The sequence below is a fragment of the Micropterus dolomieu genome, linkage group LG21 (assembly GCF_021292245.1).
Source record: "Micropterus dolomieu isolate WLL.071019.BEF.003 ecotype Adirondacks linkage group LG21, ASM2129224v1, whole genome shotgun sequence".
Classification (NCBI taxonomy): domain Eukaryota; kingdom Metazoa; phylum Chordata; class Actinopteri; order Centrarchiformes; family Centrarchidae; genus Micropterus; species Micropterus dolomieu.
Genome location: NC_060170.1, coordinates 8,182,457 through 8,209,933, shown reverse-complemented (window position 1 = coordinate 8,209,933; position 27,477 = coordinate 8,182,457). Strand labels below are relative to the sequence as shown.

The window sequence follows — 27,477 nt, the reverse complement described above, 5'->3', positions numbered from 1 at the left end:
ATACACAAACACACACAGAAAAATACAGTCCAACTAGGTCATTTAGCAAGGAGATGTATTGACAAACATTCACTTTGCTGGAGTATCTGAGCAGAAAACTGTACCACTTCTAGGGCTGACCTCTGACCGTCTGGAAGTTTAGGGCATATCTCAATGGGTGAAGACAAACCCAGTTCATACCAACGGTCCAGAACAAACAGAAGAGTCTTTCAAAGCAGTGCAAAATAATTAAAATGAACATTAATGCTGCCAAGATAAAAATTGTTTTGGTTATTTAACATGAGAGATTTGTGTTTTTGACTGAGCTCTTCTCATTGGTTTGAAGTAGGCACGACTCAGAAAAAGGTGATGTGACACATTGTACCAATCACAGTTTAGCAACATTTAAGTTCAATTCTGATGACAGTTTGGTGGGTTGTTTGGCCACTGACAAGTTGACTGGGCATTGAGAGGTTGCTCACAAAGCAAGCATAACAAAAAATACTCATAGACAAACGAGCCATTTTGCTGCAACTTCTTAAACCAGTGGTTCCCAACTTGTAGGTCAGTACCCAACAGGGGCCCCCTGATAAACCTGATCACAAGATAATTACAGTGATAATAAAGACAAACCAGTTACCCCAAAAAATTTACTTTTATTGGTATTATTCCGACTTCTTAATTATTAATAATTCTTGTAATGCTGGCTTCATTCATCTCTTTGGGCCTCTAAAAATCCTTCAAATTAAACGTTAGAGGAAAAGTCAACAATGCATTTTTTGTTAACTTCTGACAACTCAGCTCCATACTAAGACCATGACCATGAATCACAACTCTACTCACTACTCTAAGTGGCTTCATTTTAAGGTAGATTTCTGTCTTCTTCCATCTTTACAAACGTATGTTGTGCAGACGAGTATTAAGACCCCCGTTACACCTTGTAAAAAAATCTGAAACCACCAAAGTTTCCAAAGATGTTATAAGTCAAGTGCAGCAATAAAAACATGTTTCGTGTTCGAATATTTGACTCTGTGCAAACCAGCTTCAGTGAAAGAGCTGGAAGAAGCTGATACAGAACATATGGATACTGTCAACCATTGACTAACCTAATCTTTCCATCCTTAAAGCTACTTAAGGGGGAAACTGTATGTTTAGGGATTAAATGTGTTGCCAGCCTTCTTTGCAGCCTCCACTCATCCTCACACACAGTGAGGCAGGGAGTTGTTGGTAGACTGTATGACTGGTCTACTCTACTTCTGAATGGCAATCCAGTTTATGAATGGAGACTTTTCTGTGGGAAGAATGTAATTGGAGAAATCCACGGACAATCTTGCATTTCCTGGATTCATGTCAGGAGGGATAAAAGCTCGTCTCTTGAATTCTGGTCTGTTACATTTTACACTTGGCATCACACACCAGTTGGGAGTCTGGAGCTCAGCGAGCATGGGTGAACTACATGAGCCTACGTTTTTCTTAGTTTTCCCCTGTGAGTTTCATCTTCTTCACTGGAGAGTAGCTCTGTCTCCACACAGCTCTGAGAGCACACATTGTCACAGATGTTGCAGCCACAAATTAGGGGATTCATGCATGAGTCCGATACAAAGAACTTCAGTAATGCTATACGGAAGACTTAACAAAGTTCTCAGCCCATGTAAGAATGTCTGAGGGAATATAAATAGGGCATGAAAAAAAACGCACAAGGTCATTAAAAACTCAGTATTGTAGGATTATAGGATTGACATAAAATACAGTAGTTGCTCAAAAACGCTATTATTATATATAATTAGACAAAACAGACTTACAATGATGAGTGTACATTCAGGAATACCTTATATTCATACAGGACAATAAAAATGATAAATAATTGGCAAAATAGGTGGCTGAGGGGATGGTCGGACATGTTTACATATTCTACTGAAAACAAGAGGGTTTCAAATCATGCCTGCAATCAGGTTATTCAGGTTTTATCGACTGACTGGTTCTTAGCCACACCTGTGCCAGAAGCAGGAAGTCAATTATAAATGCAGTGTGGGATCGCGGACTTTATGGTTATTGCCATAAGCAAATCCCCGGCCTTTGTTACATCTTTCTCTCCCCTGTTTTCTGTCGTCTCCACACTATTGCTGTCCAATAACAATGATAATAATAAAAAGTAGTGTGGTCTGTTATTGATAGGGCATATGTGTCTGAGAGAAGACCACACATTTTCTAATTTGTTTCTAAAGCCTGAGCAATTAATACTTTGGACTGTGTTTGTGGAAAAAGTGTCCATCACTGACGTTCTGCAATGCATAAAAAATTATGGTAAACCATATTTTAATAACATTTAGGTTGAAACACAGTGAGCCTTTCCATCAAGTGATATACCACTTTTGTTGGTGTGTGTCATATTCCAACATTGTTTGTTCTGTTGTTACAGTCAGCTTGTTGATTAACCAGGAAGGAACCCTCCCATTGACCCTATTTAATGAGACAAAGCTGCATATTATTCAGGCCAAATATCATGTATTAATGACTCACAAACATTTTTTATCTGCATGAATATCTGCAGTTTAACAGTCTGCCTTTAAATAGGTCACAAACATGGCTTGTAATAACAGTGTTATGCTTTGTGCTGTTTTACTATTATACTGCATACACACACACGCACACAAACACAGGGTGTGTGAGCCTTCAGAATATTAAGATGTATAGATGTAGCCCTGAAGCGTCTCTTCCTGTTTTCCTTCAGTTCAGATAAAGAGGGAGAGGTTGTTGGGGGGCAGAGTGAAGGACTCTGGGTGATTGTTTTGGCTTTAATGAGGAAAACGTCTTTGCCTTCAGGCTCTCATCCACCTCAGTAGTCTGTGAGTGTGTCTGGCCCGAGTCTGAGCGTTGACTGCAGCACTGAAAGACAGAGCGACATGAGGTGCTGCAGAAAGACGCAGAAAGTCTGTAGATTTCATTTGGAGGCAATAAGAGGCTGCAGCTGATGTGTTTTACAGCATACATAAAATGTCCAGGAATTTATGAAACATTATATTTCCTCGCAGATGTTCACGTCCAGGCAGGACTTAGAGAAACTTAGAGAGTCTACGCTTTACTTTCCAGCAGGTTAAATTACTGTAATGGTCTTTTCTCAGTTTTCTGCAGTATTGTTGTGTTTTGTCACTTCCAGGTTAGAACACAGACTTCAGGTATTTAGGTCTACTTTACATTATTTAGGTATATTTTATGTGTGATCAAATTTGTGGTTCTGTGTAAAGGCGTAACTAAAGAGCAGTCACATTTTTACTGCCTTTTGATTTAAAGTCTTCTGCTCTTTGGCTATACCTGCAGGAATTTTGTCTGACCTTTCCGATTCTCTAGTTTACCAGCAAATGCCGTATATGAGACATTGAATACTTTGCAACAATAACAACTCTATTATATTATTTAACAGTGTATGCTATGTATACAGATGAGAAAGACATCCACCTTTTGAAGTCTGCGTTCTTTTTGTCACGACACGTTTTTGGGCAACATCTGAACATTTAATTTCCAAAACTGCATAAACCCAGGGGGTAAAACATCTGAATATCAACATTTAAAGTTAGTCAGTTTAAGGTCATCATTTAATCATTTGCTCAAGTCACCTCAAGTCATGTTACTTTTTCTAAAATGAACCAGATATGATTTTACTTATTGTTATTTTTAAATTTATTTTTCAGAGCAGATGTCACAGTTTTAAGCAGCTCAAGAAAAAAAAATCATCTTTGAACAAAACTTCGATTTACCAAGAAAGTTCTCCCAGACTCCCCTCAGGCTCCTGACATTCTTCCAATATTTAAATGACATCTCTTAGCAGCACTGTCTCACAGATTTCTTACAACTTACTCTGATGATCAGGAGGTTTTAGTCTCCAGATACGTGTGAGTTATGAATGTGTCTGGATATTGTCTGTCTTCACAAGGCCATCTGGCATTTTTAAACCGAAGGCTGCTGCAAATGAGTTGTTATTGATTTGTTTTGAACCTGTTCTTCCTTAATGGACTGATTGTCACGGTATGTCAAACGAGGAAACCGGAAATCAAGGGAGTGGGCCCCGATACAGACAGAGCAGGTTCAGTTTAATACTAAAATAAAACACTGGAATACAATAAGGTGAAGGCTGGCAAGGGTCCAAATCAGGCAAGCAATCCACAAAGACAAACTTATCCAAAAGGGAGCAGGCAATAAACAAAAACCAAAAGCTACAGAAAATCAGCTAGGAAATCTAAAACACTGGGAAAGAACAGGAATGTGTGACAACAGATAAAGGGAGCACACAGTGAATACAAAAGTGAGGAGAGAATAACTAGATAGAAGTGAAACTGCTGGACAGAAAATCAAGGTGGAAACATTGAAAGGCAGGATAAGTACACAAGATAGTACATAAATAACTGTATATATTGTTTTATTTTATTTCATGTTACCATATTTTAATATAGGCCTAAACTTAATTATATGTTGCGCCTGTAGCATGAAGGAACTACAAATTTAATTTCGTTATTCAGCCTTGTGCTGTATAGTGACTAATAAACAACCTGGTACCTTGAAGACACATATGGAAGGATACTTTCAAAACAAAAAAGGAAACAAAACCATTGCAGTGAGCCTGTTTCAGTATTGTGCATTGTTTGCGATTTGTCTGTTCTACCGTTCAGATGAAATGAGTAAATGAACAATAACAACTATGAGGTCATCAACTTTCAGTATTTTATTCTTATTATAAACTCAACAAAAAAAGTAACGCCCCTTTTTCAGGACACTGTTATTTAAAGATAATTCTGTAAAAATCCAAATAACTTTACAGATCTTTATTGTAAAGGGTGTAAACAATGTTTTTCCGTGCTTGTTCAATGAACTATAAACAATCAATAGACATGCACCTGTGGAATGGTCGTTACGACACTAACAGCGTACAGACGGTATGCAATTAAGGTCACAGTTATAAAAACTAAGAACACTAAAGAAACCTTTCTACTGACTCTGAAAAACACCAAAAGGAAGATTCTCATCTGTATGAACGCGCCCTAGACATGCTGCAAGGTGGCATCAATACCGCCAATGTTAATAAGCAATAAATCGTTTCAATAAATTGCAATGTCTGTACTGTGAGACACCTAAGAAAGCACTACAGGGAGACAGGAAAGACAGCTGATCCTCACAGTGGCAGACCACATGGGACAACACCTGTACAGGGCCACACCAGATACTGATTGTTACTTTTGATTTTGACTCCCCCGTTGTTCAGGGAAACATTTTTCCATCTCTGTTACTCACCTGTCTGTGAAACTTTGTTCAGTTTTTCTCTTAGTTGCTTAATCTTTTTGTGTTCATACAAATATTACCACATGTTAAGTTTGCTGAAAATAAAAGCATTTGTATGAGACAAGACATTTTTTTGCTTAGTATAGATTATTGAGCTGCATTACTATCAGGAAACTACTGATCTTTACTTAATAACTTTTATTAACTATGTACTTTAATATTTATTCTTCTAATTTGCCAGAGTCAGACAGTTTGTGATTTGTGGATTCTAATAATAATGGCTGAAAAATAAAAGTGAAACAAAAAGTAATATGGGTGACAAATCAAAAAATAGTGTAATGATTAGATTGTCAACCTATGATGACATTGTAATGTATTACTAACTTATTACAGTTTGTAAACTTTGTGTCACAAAATCATTTTATCAAATTATAAATAATACATGATTAACAATTAGATTTGACTTGCCTTATAAATTGATGGATACAACAGTACTGTTTACTGCATTATAGAGCAATTTGGATTAGCAGCTATTTTTGAAAGTATATTTAATTATATTTTAACAGTTATTACAACACACTGGCAATGTAACATCTTCACTATTAAATGGCTAAAACAAAAAGTAGCAACAACCCCCCTGTCCTCTGTCTTCATCAAATAATTTAGCCATTTTTATATTCCTACACTGAAGGTATGTTGATCACTCGGAGGAAAGCTGGGAAAAGGAAAATTGTGATGTATCAATAAAAAATTCAGAAACAAGAAGTTCCGTACACACATGGAAATCAGCTCAATAATAAATTACATAAAAGTGTGAGGATGTACAGTTCACACATTTTATGAGTAAACGTAAACACAATACAGGATAGATATGTATAAACATGAGCATGTACGATACAATCGGTTGATATAAATGAGAAATGAATAAAGGCACATTTTAATGAATAAACATAAAAACTGTTCTACTATATTATTTGTAAAATCATTAAATACAGAAGTTCCTGAAATACAAGAATGTATTTAGTATGTCTATAAATTTTGATTGCTTCATATGTTTTTATGACACAGATCTCTCTTAAAAGACCTCCTGATTTCGATGAGACTAATTAAAGGATACGTCTATGTTTTTCACATAATCAGGGGAAGTTTCTGTATGAAGGACAACAATGTGCATCTCCTATAATCATCAAGTGCAGTAAAACACTTCTACTTATCTTTGCAGTTCAGAGTTTCCCCAAATATGGCCTCTGCAAGCCTCTCAAAGCCCCCTGAGAGACACTTAAAAAGCTTGAAACCCCTGCAGCTGAGTCAGGGTTGCCCCCTGCTGGTGACTTTAAAGTATTACCATACTGTTACTATGTAAAGAAAATTGTTTAACAAAATAAACAAAATCACCAGCTGAACAAGCTGAAGGACAAGAGTGACACAAGATCAAATATAATAATTTATCTGGTTACTGACAGGACTACAAGGAAGTTCAATAGTCTGCACTATGCTGCACACCACATCACCATAGTGGAGGAGAGGTAAATCTCAATCTTTTGTCAACAATCGATGCACTATTGTTGGTCAAAACAGTATTAAGCAAAAACTAAAACAAACATCTGAGGAACCTAAGTGTGTAATAAGGTGACTGCATTCCTCTGACTTCATGTATTCTATGTACAATCTTAAATCTTAAGATATATTCTAACAATGTTAACATCTGCGACTGTTTTTTTTTTGTTTCAGTGTAGCCTTGTTTTGTAATTTCCAAATATATTTCTATTATTTCCCAGAGGGTTTCCAGTAAAGATCTATGCAGGATGTTTCATGTAAATTCCCTCAATTTAAGCTCTAAGCGCAATTAAATCCCTCCATATTATTAATGAATTATTTATTTAGTTGTGCCACTTGATTTGTGGAATTGTATGCGTTCCTATAGAACTTCCATATTTTTGAAGGTTTAGCTGACCTGCTGCGCATTGGCTGCATTATGCTAGCAAGTAACTGGAATTATATACTTCAAATTACTGTAACTAGGATGTAATTATATTGCATTGTTTTAGAAAACAGAGGAAATTGTTAGTAAATTATTAAAACTTTGTGAACAACTTTGAAAACTATTTGATACATGTAGAGTATTTCTTATGTGAGTAAACACAATTATGACAAAACTGCTTATTTTATGTTGTTTATATGTTGAGTCAGAATCTGCCTAATAAACAGTTCATGTCATCATTTAATGATTTTAAAAAAACGTAATAATCAGTTGGATTGAACCATTCAGTTAATAAATGACAAATGCCTAACAAGTTATCTGATCACAAAGTCATCAAAAACACTCAAATCCATTTTCATCATTTACATCAATTATTTTTTATTCATTGACAAATCATTAATTCAAACTGAATCATAATTTTTTGAATGCAATTTTAAACAGTTACAGTCAGTGATTTAAAAAAAGTGTGTCTTCTATTCTGAAGATTTTCAGCAAGGATAAACTTAATATTTTTATAATATAGAAGTCATTTTTTACTGTGTACTTGCTGCACTACATCTGTACAGTAGTGTTAATTTTTAACTTGGCTGTCTGTTGCTCTGGCTGTGCTCATGTTTGAAATCAATCTTTAATGGTCTGCATGTCTCTCAAGACTTTGAACCTTCATGATTTCAAATCACGTCTGTCTATCAAAGCTTGCTCTAAGACTGTAAACAAGTTACCAGTTTAGTAGTTTGAAGATGAAAGTAAAGCATCAGAGAACGACAGAGGGCCTGCGGTGAGGGAGAGGGAGCAGATTTCTTCTTGGCCTCTGGCAGACCTCAAGTGTTAGTCCTCTCTTCAGCTAATGCACATCACACAGTCCCTGTGATCGCCCGACAGATCTGACAGGAGGACAGTAACACTAGCTGGGATAACAGTGTCTTCCCACCACACTGCCCGGAAATGCAGCAGGTGAGTTTAGTCAGCTGGGTTGTTGGGAGGATACAGACTGGAGTTTTAGTTTAGTCAAAATCAAAGTCAATTTATTTATATTGTGCCAAATCATAACAGAAGTTGTCTCAGGGTACTTTTCATTTAGATCAGATCTAGACTGTACTCTTTATGATAAACATAAAGAGCTGAGGTTTAGCACAGGGTAGCTTCAGCTCAAGACATTCTCAGTTCTCTGGGAAGTTTTACATTGAATTTTTATTTTTAATTTATGAATAGCCTTGACATTACGCTGTGGTTTTCTCTACCATATTCGAAGCTAAATGGCTATTTGCTTTTGCACTGGGTAGGGATGTGTTTGGGCAATCTACCTTTAGAATTCAACAATTGGTGCGTGATTACAACATCATTGGCGCTATAGTTGTTCAGTGATAATTATAATTTATTTGTGTTTGTTAAAATGAAGTGTTCACATTTTACTGTACAGTACAACAGTAGAACTTTACAAGCTAACATTTAGATAGCTTCCCGGAAAACATGTTGGTGATATCACTTTTTGTTACTTCACTGTCTGTAAACATCAACATATTGTTGAACAAATGCCCCCAAAACACCCACATTTTGCATTTACATTATGGGTACAATATATTAAAATATTTCTACTAAATCTTGCAGAAAAAAACATTCACATTAGTTTAGTCATCTTCACTGATGTAAGATTTCATTTTTCATTTGTACTTTTTTGTGAAAAGAATCAAATATAATGGATATTTTATTCAGACAATCATGGGTTTCAACATTTTTTTATTACTAAAAAAGGCACCAAATACAGGCATCATGTTGATAGCATTGTTATTTTCCACAAGATGATAGCACCAAAAATATATTGTCATTTCCCATCATTTCCTGTTCCCGTGTTTATTTTGATAGGCACACAGTTAAAAGAAAACAGGAGGTGGGATCAGAGAGGGGAATGGAGAGAAACACGTCCACATCTCACACAAGTTTTTTCTTTTGCAGTGCTCTCCAACCAGTGTCATACACTTAAAAAATTACACTTACTTTTACATCATGGGTACATCAGTAGCTGAGCGTAACATAATACATCATAAGAGGGTAACAAAATAATACATACATGAGAAAAAAAAAACATTTTAGTGAGATGTGAGTAACTAAAAAGTGAGGGGATTTGTGTCTTTGGGCAGAACGAAGGCAGGTAGACACACATCTCTTATAAAATACATCATTTTAAAAAATGATTCTTTCAGTAGAACAGTAGTAAGGCTAAAGCGCTCAGTCATGTGGACGGGATCTGAAACCTTTGTTGTCTTAACAATCACATGGAAATGTCCACTTTCTCACTCTTGGAAAAGAAAAAGAAAACACTTTGGATGATTCGTTTTGAAATTCATGAGGAAAAATACTGCATGGCACTTAATATTGGCAGCTATCAGAGTACAGTACAAACAAGAAAATAAGAATTTGTGTTGAAACAAGAAGAATTATCTCTTTGTTCAACGTGAGAGTACAAATGTCTCTAAGTAAGGCTTGAAATACACGTTTTTTTAAAAATGCAAATAAAGTTCCTGCTTATGAGGGAAGGATTAACAAAGGGTATGGCATAATTGCACTTGAATAGGTATCATTCATTTTTGTTATTATTTACACTCTGCACTCATTCAGCCTCGGACAATAGCAGCACACTGTACGTGCTTAATACTTTCACAGCAGTCAGAAGCAGCTGTAGCCGATGTAGAAGCCACTCCACGGGAAAATGAGACTTTGTTCTGTATAATCAGAGTTTGCAGAGTTCATTTTTCAGCAGAAACAGTGGATGATAAATGCTGAAAAGGAGGACTTCTACACTGGCTACAACTCTACAGTAGTAATATTTAGTAGCAGTGAAATGACTCAATGCAGCAAAGTAGTGTTTTTTTTGTCAGAATAATCACCAGTGTCTGAGCTACCAGTCACCATTTTGGTGCTAAAAAGGACGTAAATGTCAAGTAAGACAGTGATGAAATTAGCCACAGCTTCAGATAGAGTTTGGATGATCAGACGCAGATGTTTTGGCTGTTTCACGCAGCTGAGTGGTTTATGGATTCCTGAGGTAGCCCAGTTGCGAAATGATTACAACGCTGCGTATCTGTCTGCACGTCACACTCTTCCCTTTTTCAAAGTGGTATAAAAATACATTAACAAACATCTCGTTCCTTAAGTACAAACTTTCTTTTAGAAAATACCTTTTTTTATTTTACTTCCTCCTCCTCCTCTTCCTCCTCCTCTCCTTTCCTTCCTCGTCAGTGTTTCAGACCTCAGTGCCATCGTTGAGGTTGTTGTGGAGTTTGACCTCCAGGTTGACCTGTTTGACCTTGGCCTTGCCGTTGGGCTCCTGGTTGCGGTTGAGGATGTTGATGTTCCTCACTGTGCAGTGTTTGCTGCTGAAGTTCTTCTCCACACACTTGTCCATGCACACTTCCACCTTGGTGTTGAGCGGATACTCCTCGTACACTTTCTGAGCTTTCTTGCTCTTCTTCTTGCCCGACTGTCGGCAGCGGCGGAACAGGAAGCAGGAGGCCAGCAGGACCAGGACCAGCAGGGTGACGGCTGCCACTCCCCCGCCCACCGTGCTGCCCATGTGGGCGTTGAAGGTTGCTGTGGGCCCGGCCTCCAGGTAGAGCGACTTCATGTTGGTGCCGTTCTTCACCTGGTCGCCCTCATTGTCGTAGATCAGCGACTCGTCCAGCGTCAGACGCCCGCTGCGATCAACCAGGTCGCGCTTGGAGCGGCTCAGCTCATAGGTCAACGAGCGCTGAATCCTGGGGCTGGACCGCGACTCCGGGCTGATCACATAAATCACCTGCAGGTACCACTGGTGCCCCGCCTCCACCTGTCAATCAATAGAGAGAAAGAAGGAGGGGGTTAGCTACTGCACTGAACAAATCTGTCTTTTATTTCAGCAGCCTGGATTCACGTACATTTTACCATAAGTGCCACTTTTGAAAAGTCACAATATAAAGACTTTATGCTTTGACATCCAACTGCCTGTTAAATCAGCGAACAACGTAAGATGCTTAAAGAGAGTCCAGTGAAATATCATCGCACTCCTATAACATCATAAGATTCAAAAAACTCTAATTCAATGCAGACAATTTGAGAAAAGTTGTTGCCTACATTACCCACAATGCAACTGCCTACTGTTCAACTTTAAATTAGGTAACATGTTCATGGTAACAGTCTCTGATTGGTGGAAGCTCATTTAAGCTTGTGGGAAGTTGGCTAAACAGACAAACTCAACATTTCTCAAAAATAAGTCCACAATATCCAGGTCTGTATGCTCACGTAAAGTTGACTTTACACAATTAAAACATAAAAGCTACTAGTCTTGTTCCCTATGAAAATAATAATCCCTAAAATATATCTATGGGAACCTGAATTCAGGAAGCAAACGTCCATCAAATCACTCAATGGGGGAAGAAGTTCAACACAACACATGATGTAGCGCAGGTGTTTCCACACACCTTGTAGAGAGCATCAACCTTCATTGTAAAGCCGTCGACGCCCGGCATGGCTGTCATGGACTGCAGCTCTGGGATATCTGACGCTAAGTGAGCCTCGAAGGGAACATCATGGAAAAATTTGTCACAAACGTCAGGCTGTTTACGATCCTGCAGAGGAAACATGAAGAGAGAAAATAATCAGAGCAGTTTAAAGTCAATGTATGTTCCATGTAAGTTTTCTTTTGAAAAAGTCAGGTTTGTTCCTTATCTACCTGTTGGAAGTTACAAAAAATGTAAATAATGAACTCAACCAATGGCTCTATATAGTGACATTCAAGAAAGAATTGTCTTCAACGCTGTCTAAAAAATAGTGTAGATGAAAGGTATAATTCCACAGCTTCTGACCGAGTGGAGAATTTCTGCTGCAGATTACGATGGTTTGTCAACGACAACAACGTCAGTAATTTAAATAACCAGGCTGACACACACAGGCTTTGAACTGTCATTAATGCTGTAGGTGAAACGACACATTTTGAACAAGCACTGCACAGTTTAAAAAGCATAGGGAGGTGTCACTTCAGCCCCTGTGAACAGGCACTGCACTAGTACTCTTAATGACTCAACATCTACTGTATCCATTTCACATTAAAAGGCTTCTAGCAAAGAAAGTATTTTATTGTGAAACAACAGCAGAAGCGTGTTCAGTCTGAAAACATTTGGCACCGTTGTCTGCGGTTTGCAGGTTGAACGACATGTTTCCTTGAAACGTTGTGCAACTGTCCCCAACGGGCTTTGAGGTATGTTTTCTCTGAATACCCTTATGTGGCTCACCTCTGCTGATTGGACTACGTTTAGAACCCTAAGGAACAAGTGCACCTTGATGATAAGAAATTCCAAATCAGAGTTTTATCTGAAGACAGTTACAGAGAATCCAAATAACCCCGCAATATTCTGGAAAGTAATTAAAACCATGCCAGGTACACATATTGCTTCAAGCCTCCCTGAACATATTCTGGTTGGCTCAGATGAAATAAAGGATAAAGCTGCAATGTTCAGTCAGTTAAACAAACACTTTATCTGTGCTGGGTCTGCAGTTGACAGCAAATGTAAATGCACCTGTCCCCGAGCTGCAAATGATAGAAAACTGGATTTGTTTGATTTTAAAACTATTTCAGTTGCTCAAATTTGTAAAGCTCTGAAAGACATTGACCACAAAAAACCTGCAGGTCCCAACAATCTGGATCCTTATTTATTACTGCTGCTATGGTGGTAATAAACGATCTTATGGTGCCTTAGACAGAAAACAGGGGTCTATTTTGGGACCTATTCTGTTCTCTATTTTTATAAATGACTTAGGTAAGGACATTCAAGCAAAAATACACTTCTATGCTGATGACACTGTCATTTATACACATGCTCCTTCCATAGCACAGGCTGTGCAAGAGCTTCAGATTGCATTTCAGTCATTACAAACTGCTCTGCTCATTTTAAAACTGGTTTTAAATCCTCAGAAAACGAAGCTCATGGTCTTCTCAAAAGCTCTCCTACAGTTGCTTGCTGATCTTTGCATTTTTGATGGTAAATCCATTGAAAGGGTGCCCACATACAAGTACTTAGGTATATGGATAAACGACAAACTTTTATTTAAATACATATTCCTAATCTAGTTAGGAAGCTAAGAAGATTGGCTTTTATTTTAGAAATAAATCTAGCTTTAATTTCAATGCCAAAAAAACACTTGTGGAAGCTACTTTTCTGTCTGTGATTGACTATGGTGACATATTATATATGCACTGAGCCTCCTCCATCTTATGGAGCCTTGATTCAGTGTATCATGCATCTCTATGCTTTATTACAAATGTAAAGTCCCTCATTCACCATTGCATTCTTTATGATCTGGTGGGTTGGACATCACTGACCACCCGCAGACACAACAGCACTGGCATATTATTATACATAAAGCCATGCTAGGTAAACTTCCAGCTTACCTCTATACCCTTCTCTGTCTCAGTCCTACTAGTTACCAGATACGCTTCTCCAAGTGGTTGCTTTTTAATGTAACCATGGTTTTGACAGATCTGGGGAAAACTGCATTTTCATACTATGCTCCCTGGGCATGGAATAATTTGCAAATAGATCTTAAATTAGAAACGTGTATATCAATTGATAAATTTAAGAGCGTCATAAAGAATGTGGTGAAGGAGACATTATGTATTTTTTTTGTAGCATTTTAATATGTTGTGTTTATGTATGGCTGCTACCTTGGCCAGGTCTCTCTTGTAAAAGAGATTTTTGATCTCAATGAGACTTCCAGGTAAAACAAAGGTAACATTAAAAAATAAAATAATACTGATTATGGTAATGATATTTGACCTGAGGGTGGCAGTATTTTGAATAATCTTTAAATATGTACCCCAGACCAGAGTAAAGAAAATATATATTTGTACCAGCAGTAGGAAGCGATGCTTCAGGTGCTTGTTGGGCTGGATGCAGCCGTACTGTGGCCCCTCGTTGTACAGCGTTCCTGTGGGGTCAAAGAAGGGAACATATCCGTCCCTGCCAGTGCAGAGGTAAACCTTCTCCAGCTGCAGTTTGTAGGCTGCGTTCAGGTTCTGCTCAGGGTTCCACAATACTCTGCCATACAGAGTTTGACCTGCAGGGGGCAGCAGACAGATCAGGACAGGTTTTTATTTTATTTGTAGAAGTGCATAAAAATGTTTCAGTTTCTTCTGCATAAACCTCAAGCATTCTTGATCTGTGACTTAGAAGAAGTCAAGATTACAACATTATCTTGGTAAGAACTTCTTAGTAACTGATAACATGAAATAAATTCAGATCCTACACCGGTCTTTTGCAGGTTTTATGATGAACAGGATTTGTTTGTATATGGCTGAAAGAATATGATTCAATACCAGGATATGGATGTAAGAAACAAAGCAGGACAGTGTGTTGTTAAAATTCAAAGAAAGGTCAGTAGATAATCTCCTAAAATTATTTAAAGAGGTCATATTATGCGTTTTTGTGCATGTAATAGGTTTGCAAAGTGAAAAAGCCCAAAGTCCACCCCAAAGAGAGTTCCCATCTCCCACAGAAAACTCTGTTCTGAACTGCTTGAAAACAGCTCGTTTGTAGCACAGCCGTTTTCCTTTGATCCCTGTGACGACACAGAGAAACACGCATCATAATGCTCGCCATTGCGGCTAATCCAACACTGAGCTGCAGCAGACAGTGACAAGACAACTGCCTACTGCCTCTCCTCTCCCTTCCAAACACTAGCTACCCTCCAGGCAGTCAATGGATATAAAGTTGTCACTGTGATGTAGAGACAGAGCTCAGTTAAAACTTTATAGATGAAAGATACATTTGTTACAGATTAATAACTCACCACTCTGAAACTCTTGCTCCAGTCTATGTTGCTAAGATGGTAAGGGGAACATATACAGCTTAATCTACGCCGAAGAGGCTTCTCATGACTTGCCCTACTTGGCTTCTGATTAGCTAGAAGTCCGTATCTATGAACTGCGCATGTGCAACTCCCAAGATTTTATACAAGTAAGATGCACCATTCCATAGACACACAGGGTGAAAAGAGGAGCTGCAGCAATGTGCAGTATGACAAAGATATGGAGTTTTTTGAAAATGAAACCATGTAAACCTGTTCTGGTACGACCTCTAAATAGGATTTTGAACCTGAAAATGAACAAATATGACCATTTTAAATCAAAAAGCAGCTCATTGCTCTTCAGAAAATATTTCTAAAAGGCTGTTTCAAGAAGGTTAGTTCTGTTTCTCTCCTGTCATACCCATGGAGAATGCTCCCTTGTAGTCCATCTCAGCCATAGACACATCAGCGGTGGCCGGGTCCATCATGAACACCTTCTCATTGTTACACAACTGGAACTCCGTGTTGAGGGAGTAAACCACAGGAACAGGCCGGTTGGTCTGCTGGAAGGCGATCGGCACCAGAAACCTGACGGAGAACAGCAAGACAGTACAGGTTTCATGTGACCTGGCTCCCTAAAATATGTCGTCATCAAACCACAAGAGTTTGGACTCAAGCAGGGACTTACTTCTCTGGAGCGTGAGCCGTGCAGGACAGAGGTTTGTCACCGGGGTCGATCCAGGGCTGAGTGGGCTGGACAGTGCAGGGGATCAAGAAGACTGTGTACTCCCCAGAATAGTCCTTCCTGTTGAAGGATACACATTAAGACAACACAGAAAGGTTATTACCAATGCACAGTGAGTTACAATGAAGGATCAAAGGGTTGATCTTCTGAATCCAAAGGAGCATGATTAAAGAAACATTGACATATATTGACATTCCACATAAAGTGACATTCTAGTTGTTCCACAAGGAACTGTCTGAGGCTCCCTGGAGAAATCCTACCCTAAAAAGGTCTGAAAGTTCCCAATATCCTGATGTTTATGTTTTCCTAAATCTTAAAGCAAATTTGGTTACGTTTGTTCTTTACTTTAAATGTCACTGTTGAGCAAATGATCAACATTTACTAAAAACTACTAACTGAACCACTATCATATTTCCCATCCAGCTGAACTGAGAAATGTCAGTGTGATTGAAAAACGAATGGTAGCCTTCCTTCACCCCTTCTGATTACGGCTGTGGATGAACCGACTGACCTGCTGTAGGAGCTGGTGGCTCTCCACAGCTGGTATGGTGAGTCAAAGGTTTGAGCGCTCCACAGCAGCTGTATGTCAAACTCGATGCCTCCGAGGTGGTCGGGCGCCATCAGGTGGGACTTGTGGCCCGGCAGAGTGTGGTGTTCAAGGACAAACTGACCTGGAGGAAGGAAATATGGAAATATGACACCAAAATAACCCTCTGTTCTCTTTGTCTATCAGTCTTCTAAGTACATTTGTTGTATTAATACGACAGCAGACACCTTCTAAAGAAAAAACAAGGAGGTATGGACTTCTGTCTGACCCAAAACATATGAAATGTTGTGGTGGATGTACTGAACTGACCTCTGAATTTTGCATGAGTTTTGAACTCAATCACCAGTCGTCCGTCTTCTCTGATGTAGATCCTGATGATCTGCAGTCTGGCTGAGAGGACGCTGTCAGTCTGGATACCTGCAGACAGGAAGCACCAGCCAAGGGTGTCAAAGGTCAGATCGAGGTCGAGATTAAAACACTGGTTTAGTTTTGTTAAATAAAACAGCATATATGGATTCTGATCATTTCACATAATGTGTCAGATGTTTGCAAACAGGGACCAAATCCATCCCTAAATTAATCTTATAATATATATTAATATATTAATCTTATAATAATTTTCATCCCGAACCTCTTCTGCTCCGTTTTCACAATAAATGCCTGGAAAGATAAAAATTATTTGCTTTCAAAAGCTGCAATAAATGTTCTCATAATCATTTGGAAGAGACTCTTTTGCGATACACAGAGTAGGTTAAACTTTAAAAGTGTATGTAGTAGATCCAGAAGAAATGCATAATGGATGCCTTGCAGTGACTTCATTTTATGATTTGCTCATAAAGCGATAAAGTCAGTTTCCTGACCTGTCCTCCAGAGTACGGTGTCGTAGAAGAAAGAGAACTCCATCTCGGTGTGATGCTCCAGAGAGGCCCAGCCTCTCGGTGCCGTCACGTAGATGTACGACACATAGAGAGGTACCTGCACCGTCAGGAAGGACTGGGCAGAGTCTCGAACCTGGAAGAACAGCAGCTTGCTTTATATTGGTTCTGCACCTGGGGGCTGGGAACCCTCAGAAGGTCATATAAGGATTTGAGCACCTGCTGTGATTGAGTACTTGAGTTCTTGTGGAGTATATGTCATGCAACATTTTCTCCATATTTCTCCTATTGTCTCCGCCAAGGATCTTATGACTTTTAATTTGTTTCTAGAAAACTGGTATACTTCTGTGAGACTAACAACTGATTGAGCTTTATAGTTCACCTTGGAAACATCAGTTGACAAAACAATCTCTGCTCAAATCTCTATTCACTTGCTCGTTCTGGAGACTCGGATGGTATGGTGCATGTTGTTTTCATGGCCAAGAATGGACTTTCAAAGTGCTCAGAATAATGTAAAGTGTGAACAATTCCATGACAAGTGACCAAACATGTGATGATGAAGACAGTGTGACATTGGGGTCAAAAGCCCCAGAACAACTTAATAGTGGACCTTGAGGGGAGTTTTATAAACAACTGATTACATTTTGGTGATGATCCAGATCAGGTTGGAAAGCTACTCAGTCGAGGCATCTGCTACGTAGTTAAGTAGTTCTAATTGATAGATTTTCGGTGGTCACAGAAAGAACGTGCCCTTGACGGTCTGATGTACCTGGAAATCAGCGGTGACTGAGCCCCCGCAGACGTCGATGAGCTCGGTCATGTCGTAGTAAGCATCAAAGGTCCAGATGCAGCTCTTGAGGTTGAGGTGCTTGTAGAGCTGGATGCTCTTGGCCTCGCGGACGTTTGGGTTGAACTGATAGGGGCGGTCATAACCCGGCCCCAGAGAGATGCTGTCGTAGGATACATCGTCCAGGAAACCTGTCTCTGTGGAGGAATGTTGTCAAAGTTTGTATTAGCAGAAAAAGATCTTAGAAGTCCACAGAAAACAATATTTTCTGATTTAAACAAACATCTGGTTAATGTTTAACCACCATTCTAATCCATTTTACACGTTATATTACATAACAGATAACTACATAAGAAGTATTTCAGCTTGGTGTCGAAATACCAGATGATAACTCTCCCTAATACAGAGTTCACCATGAGTTTTATCCTGTTTCATGTTTCCTCCCCTGTTTTATGTGTGTTTATGGGAGTGTGTGTTTGTGTGACTGACCGGAGAGACCCTGTAGGTCTTTGAGGGTAACAAGGTTGGAGCAGACGTGTTGCTGCCTATAGATGGACTCTGACAGGAGGAAATGCAGGTTGTACAGCGGCATGGTGGACACCAGGGGGAGCATGCCGTCCTGATGGGGGATCTGCACTGAAATATGGATACTAAACAAGGACACACAGGGCAGGAAAGAAAATTAACAAACAACGCATACAGTTTTGGTTTATGCAATTTAAAAAGCCACCATCCATCCGTCCTTTCTCACCGGTTGGGGTGTTCCTTGTGCTTGACGTCCAGGTATTTGAGTGTGGCGATGAAGGACTGAGCCTGGAAGCCTCTGGCGGTTCCCGTGGTAACCGGCGTGTGGCAGATGGAGCCCTCTGTGCCGATGGTGGCGATGTTGCTTCTCAGCGGCGTTCCAAGGTGACCAGCCTTATCCCTGGCCTGAGCAACGCAGCGAACGTGGAAGCGACGGCTGAAATAAATACTGTCCAGGACCTGAGAGAGACAGCAGTGCAGGCAGGGTGAATGAGACACATGTTTCAACCAAAGCCAACATCATTTGTTATTGATGTTTTGGCAGTGATCATCTTGGCTCCATCTATTCCTTTTTAGAGATCCCAACTCACCATGTGGTTGACGCTGGTATACGGCGTGGTGTCTGTGACTGTCTCAAAGGGGGACCGAGCGCCGCTGGTGTCGGTGGGTGCCGCCACTTCCCATGAGAAGTGAACTTGGGTCTGGTTGATGCCTGCCTCCTCACAGCGCTCCTTCATCACAGAGTACTTGGGGTAGTGAGGGTCACAGGGGGTGACACACACCAGAGGGTAACCTGGAGAGGGCGTCTTCTTACTGCCTTCCTTTGTCACCTCCTGGACATGATCATAGTCGGCGAGAGACACCACCTGAGGAGGAAGGAGGATGGGTAATAATGACATTTTATTTGCTTGAAATTCTACTTTCTTTTCATCTTTCTGTCATTGTTTCTATTTGAACACCGTCCAGATGATTTGAGTAGAGCACAAACACAGATGAGATTCCTGTTGAGGAACTGAAAGGCATTTGGGGTCAAATCACACACCACATTTTATTTAAATGGCATTTGAACATAGCTGAATTGATGTCCTCAATGTAAGTGGTTCTGGTTAAATGCAAAAGAAATGTAACAGCCTGTAAACAAACGCCTGAAGGAAAATGCTGCCCATGTTTCCTGCTGCTGTTTTGGAGTTACTGAATATGTATTAGAGGAGAGGAGTGCTTTTGTTTGGAGTGGAGGCGTTTCTGGTTTCTAGCTCCAGGCACTTTAAGCGCTAAAAACATGTTACACTCTGAGCACTGCTGGAACAGACAAAAGCTTACGTTCTCTGTTGAAGTCACAAGCAGTCCTTCAAAAAGCTGCCAAATACGTGTTGTGTACCAGTTTGTCCTGCTGTTCATCTTTATGTTGTTCTGTGCGTGTGTCATTATCAAAGCAGACAGACTTGATGAATCAGTTATGTCATGTTACATTTAACATTTCGTACAATAGGCGTGGCAGGGAGGATGAGGCTGCCTGAAGCCTCCTGGTCCAGAATGGTCACTGTGGCCATAGTGATCTCCCCGAGCACCGCCTCCACAGGGTCGTCAGGTCCGAGGACCAATGAGAAGGACTCGTGCCACTCCCTGTCCTCATTGGACAGAATCTCCACCTTGAACAGGAAATGGTCCATCCCTACAAAGTGAAGCAAAGGCAGAATTTTAAGCCATATTTAGTCTCTAGATTTACAAACACAGTTGTAAATAACTTGTAATTCTAAGCACTGACCAGGGGTGAATTTAAGCACTCGGCTCTTGGGATTGTAGTCCACTCCAGACTGGGCCGATCCGTCCCGGGTGCTGCAGCGGATCTTGGAGGTCCGGTCCAGATCCCCCCGACGGATCACTTTTATGTCAAGCACCTCAATGCCATCTGGACCAGGTGGCTCTCTCACCTGGTAGGACGCCTGCTCAAACTCAATGGTTGGAGCTGGAGAAACAGAAGAGTGTTTGAAGAGCCCTGTTACTTATGTGTCACTGACTTTATGTAGTGCTTTGCACATTAAGAGATACAGTACACCTCAGTAGCCATTTTTTTTGGTACATCTAGAAAAAAACTAATGAAGTCACATACAACAGTCCTGAAAAAAATACTCCCTTCATGAAGTGTTGAAATTAACTGTTTTAGAGAGGTGTTGATTCCACTGTGTGGTCATTTTCGTAGGCTGTAGTTTGTGGTACTGTTGAACTTTATTATTTTATACTGAGGGCTGTTTCTAAAATGTATCCACCCCCTTTTTATCAATAAGGATAGACGTTTAGTGAGGTTGGCTGTTGGCTGAATTAGTTTTAGCTTGTGTATCTACAGAATACAAGATATACAGGAACCCCTAAGAGACATGCAAAGATGAAGGGTTAACATGGTGAAGTTTGTTACCAAACAAAAAACGTAAAAACAATAGAGAAATATTTATTTGTGTGCAAAGTCTGATCTAAATTGTTTTCTTTCTTGTGTTTATGACCAAAGAACAGGTAAATTTAAGGTTCTGCCAGGATAATCTTTCTAAATTCCTAAATTTTGAGGCTGAAGTGCAACACTAACCCATTTTCTAAACAGGACTAAAAGCATTCATGTTTTCTTAGTTTCAATCTCTTCATGCACTCTAAACACAAGGTACATATTGTGTGTTAGTGAGTCGTGTAACATTGCTGTCATGTCTTTCTTTTGACTAGAAACAACTGCCCAAACTATTTAGATCACACTTACAAAATTGATCACAGAAAATGTTCTCAAAAAGCAATGCTGAATACTTATATTACAGAAAACCTTTTGGCATCTCTACTTATAGTACAACAACAACATATCTGATATTTAAATAAAACTAATATCTGAGTTTAGTTGAGGCTGTTCTCACGATCTATGACTTTCATGAAATTTAGACAAATCACCTATTTTCTTTCATGAACAAAACTCAGGAGCCACATTATTTCAGAGACTACGTCTATACACCAGCAAACAGCAAACAAATCTGCTGTAAATCACATATGAGGCGCCTGCTTACCATCTTCATCGTTGGTGATAGTGATAGTGACAATGTCACTAGCGCCCACCATGGCGCCACTCCAGTGGTCACCAAGCGGTGTCCCAAGATGCACCTGGAACTCCTCTTCGGGCTCAAAAACAGAGTCATCATTGATGTGAACGGTGCAGTTTTTTACCTGGGCAATAAAACAAAACATGTGAATGGGCAGGCAACTGACAAAAAAAAAAAAAGATACTAACAGACTTGATCTAGATATTTTGGACAAAATTCTACCTTCTCTCCTTTGAGGAAAGTGATGCGTGACTCATCAGCATTCTTCCTCTCCTCAAAGTCGTCCATCACCATGGCCGACATGGTCCGAGTGAAACACCGCACTGATGACTTGAAGGACAGGTCACCTGTACGGATGATGGGGATGTGCAGGACACTGTCTTTCTCCTTCACAATGTAGGCGCTCTTCTCAAACTGCATGCTGGGAACTGAGAGGAGAGATGATGGCTGTGAGAAAGCTGACTCTAAATTCTTAGTACTGGTAAATGTAATTGAGATATCAATCATTCATAAGGCATATGTGATGTCAGAAGCCTGAAATAAATTTTTTTTAATGCATATTTTATTTTTTAAGTGAATGTTTTAAAGTCATTATTGTGTGTACATACTGTCCTGGAAGGTGTCAGTGATGACAACGTTGGCTTCATAGGGCTCTTGGAGGACAGCACCTTGCGGGGAACTGAGGAATACCACAAAAGACTCAGATCCTTCGATGGACGGGTTCTGGATGTCGTCCATTATGGTCAAACTGCAGGTCTGTAAAAAGGAAGCAAGAGCGTTTACAAGGATTTTAAAGGTGTCCTAGACCAGGTCTGTTGTCTTAAGGGAACAGAAGTAGGATACCTTGTCTTTAGTTTAATATGTTTTTGTTGTAGGTGAGATGTCTCTGTCCTTACCTCCTCAGTTTTTCCAGGTTTGAACTCCACCTTCTTGGAGCTGGGGATGTAGTCGACCCCCGGGCTGGCTGAGGGGGGATCTGAAGGTCGGGTGGCACACCATACAGAAGTCACAGAGGACAGGTCACTGCCATGGCGCAGCACTGGTATTTCAATTGTGCCTGAATGAAATGCAGGTTTAAAAAATATGTGAAGTAGTAGAATTTTATTGGGGCATTTTATTAGGGCATAGAAATGATACAGAAATGACAGCCACAGTGTTAGGTAACCAAAGTCTGCTTTGGTCTGCAATTCTAAAGTAATTTAAGTCATGAACTAATAGTAGCAGAATACATTAACAGAGAAACTGAATTTTTCAGCTAATTTTGCTGAGCGTAATTATGAAGACTGTACAATGCTGCATGGTTGATTCCTTTATCCAAGATTAAAGCTATAGCAGAGTACCACCAAAAGAAAAGAGAGAGACTCAGTGATTGATTGAGAGCAGAAGAGGGTTGACAGAGAGATGAGGGTGGAGTGGGAGGTGTATTTATAGCAGGACTCTGTTAACATAAATCTTTCTACCGAGTAATGTATGACATTAGCTTTTAAGACAATAAAATTATTACAAAAGGCATCTATCAATCCTGTGTTTCCCACTTTAAAATGTGTTCTCTGTTCCAAAAGAAATTAAAAGGCTAAAATGTGACAGACTGCCATGTAACGACTAACTGTAAAAACAATATAATAGTCTACGTAAATGTTCAGGTAGTATGCTTACATTCTGTTTCATGTATAGTGTTTTGTAAATAACTTTGGAAAGGGTAGGGGGTCCACAGACATTGCACTACTGGCAAGAAACTAATGCTACATCCTTGGATATAGCTGTTATGAAATTTCTCTTTTTGGCACCTTCCTAATTTCCCCATGGACATCATTAAATTTACACATGTCTCTTAAATAGTAAAGCTAAGCTGTGACATCTGAAAAGAGAGTGTGCCATAATTTAATAAGAATTTCTCTTGGCGATAGAGAAACACTGCAAACTTCTAGGAAAATGCAGAAGGAAAAAAGAACTACTTGGTGTACAGGTGGATGTAAGAAAACAGCTTATACCAGCATCTTCACTGAAAGTAAAGGTGGCGTTCCCAAGAGAAACCGTCGAAGCATCGTTGGGTCCATCGATGACGACCTTGGCCAGCGTCACGTCCCCCATACGGGCATTATCCGAGGCATCTGAAAGCACCAGCTCGAACTCCTCAGACAGCTCATACTCGCTGTCGTCGATGAGCTTAACGTCACAGGTGGACATGCTGACGCCGGGGCCAAAGATGACGCGGTTGTCGTTGGTCATGCCGCGGCTCTTGTAGTCGGATCCGGACTCCAGAGCGTGGAGGCTGCTGCCCTGAGCTGACTTGCCCACGGTGTAGCAGAGAGCAGACACGGTGCTGGAGGTGTCACCTGAGTGGAAATGAGGCAAGAGAGGGAATGTTTGCCATGACATCTCTTCTGTGCTTGACAAATAAAGCTTCACATTTCTCTAAAATACGCCCCTTTTAAAAGCTAATAACATAGCATACATTTAAGGGACCTGATTTTCAGAGTTCATACTTAAACATGATGGTATAGCTTATCTTTGTTTTGTTTGGGGGTTTTAGTCACTGCCCTCTGTGCCAAATTATAGACATGTTTGCTTGGATTTAGTTTAACTTTGGTTGATATGTTTTGTGCTCCATGCCTTATTTAACTCTGACTGACATACAAGTATATCAGTAAAGAAAATTGCACAAACTGTGTAGCATTTTTATCTTCAAATGCCTCAAATATGAATACATCACTCAGTGAAAGCATCATATGGCCTCAAAGCAGTGTCGCAGCAAGCAGATGTAGAATCTGCAAAAAGGCAAAGTCCCTTTTGGTTAAATAAAAAGGGGGAAATTAAATAGGAAGACAGTTAAAAAGGTTAACAGGGCTGTAGTTCTTCACCTTTTCTCTCGATGGGTACGTGGATGAAGCCAGTGCTCTCGTTGACGTGGTAGGTCTTTTTATCAAACTGCAGAGTTGGTTCGTCCTCTGTGTCGTTGATGTTGACGATGGCACGCGTGTTTCCGCCCAGCAGCGCATACACAGGCATGCTCAGCTCCACGTGGAAGCTTTCAGTTCCCTCAAACACCTTGTCATCGTTAATCACTATGGTGCACACTTTGGTGTCCTCGCGCTCATCAAACTGTACCTGTGAATTAACAGGACACATTGTGGTACTGGTCAATACGTGCGTACTGGATGTCAAGGTTCGTTCAACCAACGGTTATGGATGATGAGCCAAAGGAAGAAGAGGCAGCTGAAGCTTTGACATTTTGTTGTTTTGTTTTTAAAATTTCCTAAACAACAATGAAAACAAAACGATAAAATAAATTACATTGGTAAAGCACAGTTACCTGTCCAGCATATTCCACATAGTCCTGCTGGCCCGGACGAGATCCGACGCTGCTGGTGGAGGTGCCGCTGCCCTGCTCGGTGCGGCAGAGAACGATGGCGTACTGGTTGAGGTTACCTGTTCGTTTCACCGTCACAGCCACCGTGCCGGCCTTCTCACTCACATTGTAGCTGTGGAACCATCAGGTTATCTTACTTAAGGATGCTGGAAAGGTACATGTATGGCGAACAGTTGGTTTTGGTAAAAGCTTCACACATATTACGGACCTTTTGTGCTCAAAGCTGATGAGTGACCACTGGATGTGGAAGACGTTGTCGCTGACCACGTTTGGTTTGCTGTCTTTGACCAGGAACTTGAAGTTGTCCATGGTTTCCTGAACGTTCTCCTGATGCAGCACGTAGCGGATCAGACCCAAGTTTACATCAGCTAGAAAGGAACAGATTAATAATGAACAAACATTCTATATTTATATTATATTTCACTGATTTAGTTATTGTTTCTCTTCTTTTACAGATGTTTGAGGTCACAAAGGGAATGAAAGTCGATAATATGCATCACACATTACACACAAGAACATGGAAAGTCAAAAGAATGTCACAGAACATTGCAGTAGGCATTTAGCAGAGGGAACCAGAATTAAACAATTGTCCTACAAGACAATTTGCACTGATCTTTACGCAGCATGTACCTTACTGTGCGTAAGGGGACAACCGAAAACATAATGTCCCTACAGGGATCGAATTTTAATTATACAAATCACTGTGAAGAATGAGTTTTCTGTGAAATAATGATTCCATAATTTGCAGCCTCCAGCCCTTTTCTCATCACTTGAGAGACATATAAAAAACTTGAAAATGAAGATGAAAGTCATCATTGGTTCACAATTTCTGCTCATTTATAACTTCAAGAGGAGGTTGGAGAAAAGGTACAAAAGTACTCTGTAATTGGGGGCTGCAAGCCATTAAATGGATGAGAGTCCCTGAGCTAGAGAGATGTTCACATGACCTTCAGGAAGCTTAGAATAAACACTTGTAGTGATGAACAGAAAATATAACCAAATGGGACCACAAAGGATAAGAAAATTTAAGCACTAAACTAACTAACCAGAACAGAAATATGTTGTTGAGCGCAAATGGCAGAATGTGAGAGTAAATGCTGACAGCTGGAATGATGCTGACAGTTTGTACTAGTAAATCTAACCATCTATTTTCACATTTTTCCTCTCTCAGGGTAAGTGTTTATTGTAGTAATTGGATATTTGTTGTCATTAAGGAAATTATGTTTACATGCTTCAAATCTAAAATCCAACACATCAAAGTGACGTGTTTCGAGTTGCTCTCCAGCCTAGAGGATCAACATTTCACAAAAGCACCCTGGCACTGATCCCTGGCTGCAGCCCAGAGGTGAAGATAAGCAGGCTCGTGATGAGAACACTGCTAATTCGAAGAAAAACACTCCCACGGCTGCTGATGTGCCTTTGAAGAAAACTTTCAGTGAAGGAAAGAGTGAGTCTGGGCAGGTTGGCATGTGGGGCCAAGTTTTTGTCCTTTCCTAGCGCTTCCTTGACCTCTCAACACTCCTTCTCACTGTGAAGAAAAATGTAGTGGAGTTCCAATTCAAAACTTCCTCCAGGTGTGGTTCCCATAATACTAAGAATCACCTCAGGGGAAAAAAAGGATGAACAGGAGAGGGCAGTGAAGCCTCATGTACCTGGAGAAGGGGTTCCAAAATGATTGAAGGATAAGAAAGTAAAAAAAAAAAAAATCACACTGAATTTTTGCTTTTCTCTTTTGAAATACAATACACTTTTCCTTCTGCAGGCATTGAGAAATCCTTTAAAGTAAATTGTCTTAGAAGAAAAAATACTAGAGTGACGAGGAGAAGAGGAGCAACCAGTGAATCTGTATAAAACAAACTTGGATTTAAAAATATGTAACAACACAACCTGCTGCACCTGGTGCAAAAATGAAACATTAGGGCCAGAAAATGACATGGAACTTGTGTACCTTGTGTGAAGGTGGTGATGGGGTTTCCAGGTTTCAGCTTACTCTCCAGGAAGCCGTGCTTTGGCTCTGTGGTGATTTCGTAAACCAACTGTCCATCATCTGTGTCTGGATCCATAGTCAGCAGCTCCTTCTTGGTGATCAGGTTGGTAGCCTGATGGACACAAGCAGAAATTACTGTAAATGACCACCTTATAGTGGCAAATATACTATAACCAAATATATTATACGGCAAATGAGTTAGCAAGTGTTTTCCAAGTGTTTTTGCCAAAGTGGAAGGAAATGCTGGAAATTAGTAGTTGTTTTGAATTTTAATTTTAATTTAAATTAGCATTTGATGGCAGATCTATTAACTTAGTATATCCCTTTTACATTCTCTTGGGTCATCATGATAAAACATCCAAGACTAAATTACCTGCAGTGCAAACATGGCACAGACTCAGGATAAATGAACAGGGTGACATTTCTACAATGACTGCCATAGAAACTAGTGGTCGCATTGTGTTGAGGTGTTCAAACCAGCAGGGGGAGCAAGTAAATTACACATTGTGAGCGCACAGTGCAAG

The 27,477-nt window shown here is 39.9% G+C and overlaps 1 protein-coding gene across 4 annotated transcripts in view; it reads right to left on the bottom strand.

The window, feature by feature from the left end:
* Window positions 1-8,951: 8,951 nt before the first annotated feature.
* fras1 (Fraser extracellular matrix complex subunit 1) overlaps window positions 8,952-27,477 on the bottom strand; it is a 257,602-nt gene continuing 239,076 nt past the window's right edge. For all 4 annotated transcript variants that reach the window (XM_046034200.1, XM_046034201.1, XM_046034202.1 and 1 more), the window contains 23 exons: window positions 26,915-27,065; window positions 25,175-25,334; window positions 24,910-25,078; window positions 24,458-24,704; window positions 23,588-23,932; window positions 22,493-22,653; window positions 22,205-22,352; window positions 21,819-22,024; window positions 21,564-21,720; window positions 20,291-20,491; window positions 20,010-20,197; window positions 19,116-19,391; window positions 18,752-18,984; window positions 18,490-18,650; window positions 17,983-18,197; window positions 17,199-17,349; window positions 16,648-16,755; window positions 16,303-16,462; window positions 15,735-15,851; window positions 15,468-15,634; window positions 14,112-14,317; window positions 11,686-11,832; window positions 8,952-11,054 (listed from right to left, as the gene is read on the bottom strand). In XM_046034200.1, coding sequence (XP_045890156.1) covers window positions 10,473-11,054; window positions 11,686-11,832; window positions 14,112-14,317; window positions 15,468-15,634; window positions 15,735-15,851; window positions 16,303-16,462; window positions 16,648-16,755; window positions 17,199-17,349; window positions 17,983-18,197; window positions 18,490-18,650; window positions 18,752-18,984; window positions 19,116-19,391; window positions 20,010-20,197; window positions 20,291-20,491; window positions 21,564-21,720; window positions 21,819-22,024; window positions 22,205-22,352; window positions 22,493-22,653; window positions 23,588-23,932; window positions 24,458-24,704; window positions 24,910-25,078; window positions 25,175-25,334; window positions 26,915-27,065 — 4,656 coding nt within the window. In that variant the 3' untranslated portion in view covers window positions 8,952-10,472. The remainder of the gene's footprint in view (window positions 11,055-11,685; window positions 11,833-14,111; window positions 14,318-15,467; window positions 15,635-15,734; window positions 15,852-16,302; window positions 16,463-16,647; window positions 16,756-17,198; window positions 17,350-17,982; window positions 18,198-18,489; window positions 18,651-18,751; window positions 18,985-19,115; window positions 19,392-20,009; window positions 20,198-20,290; window positions 20,492-21,563; window positions 21,721-21,818; window positions 22,025-22,204; window positions 22,353-22,492; window positions 22,654-23,587; window positions 23,933-24,457; window positions 24,705-24,909; window positions 25,079-25,174; window positions 25,335-26,914; window positions 27,066-27,477) is intronic.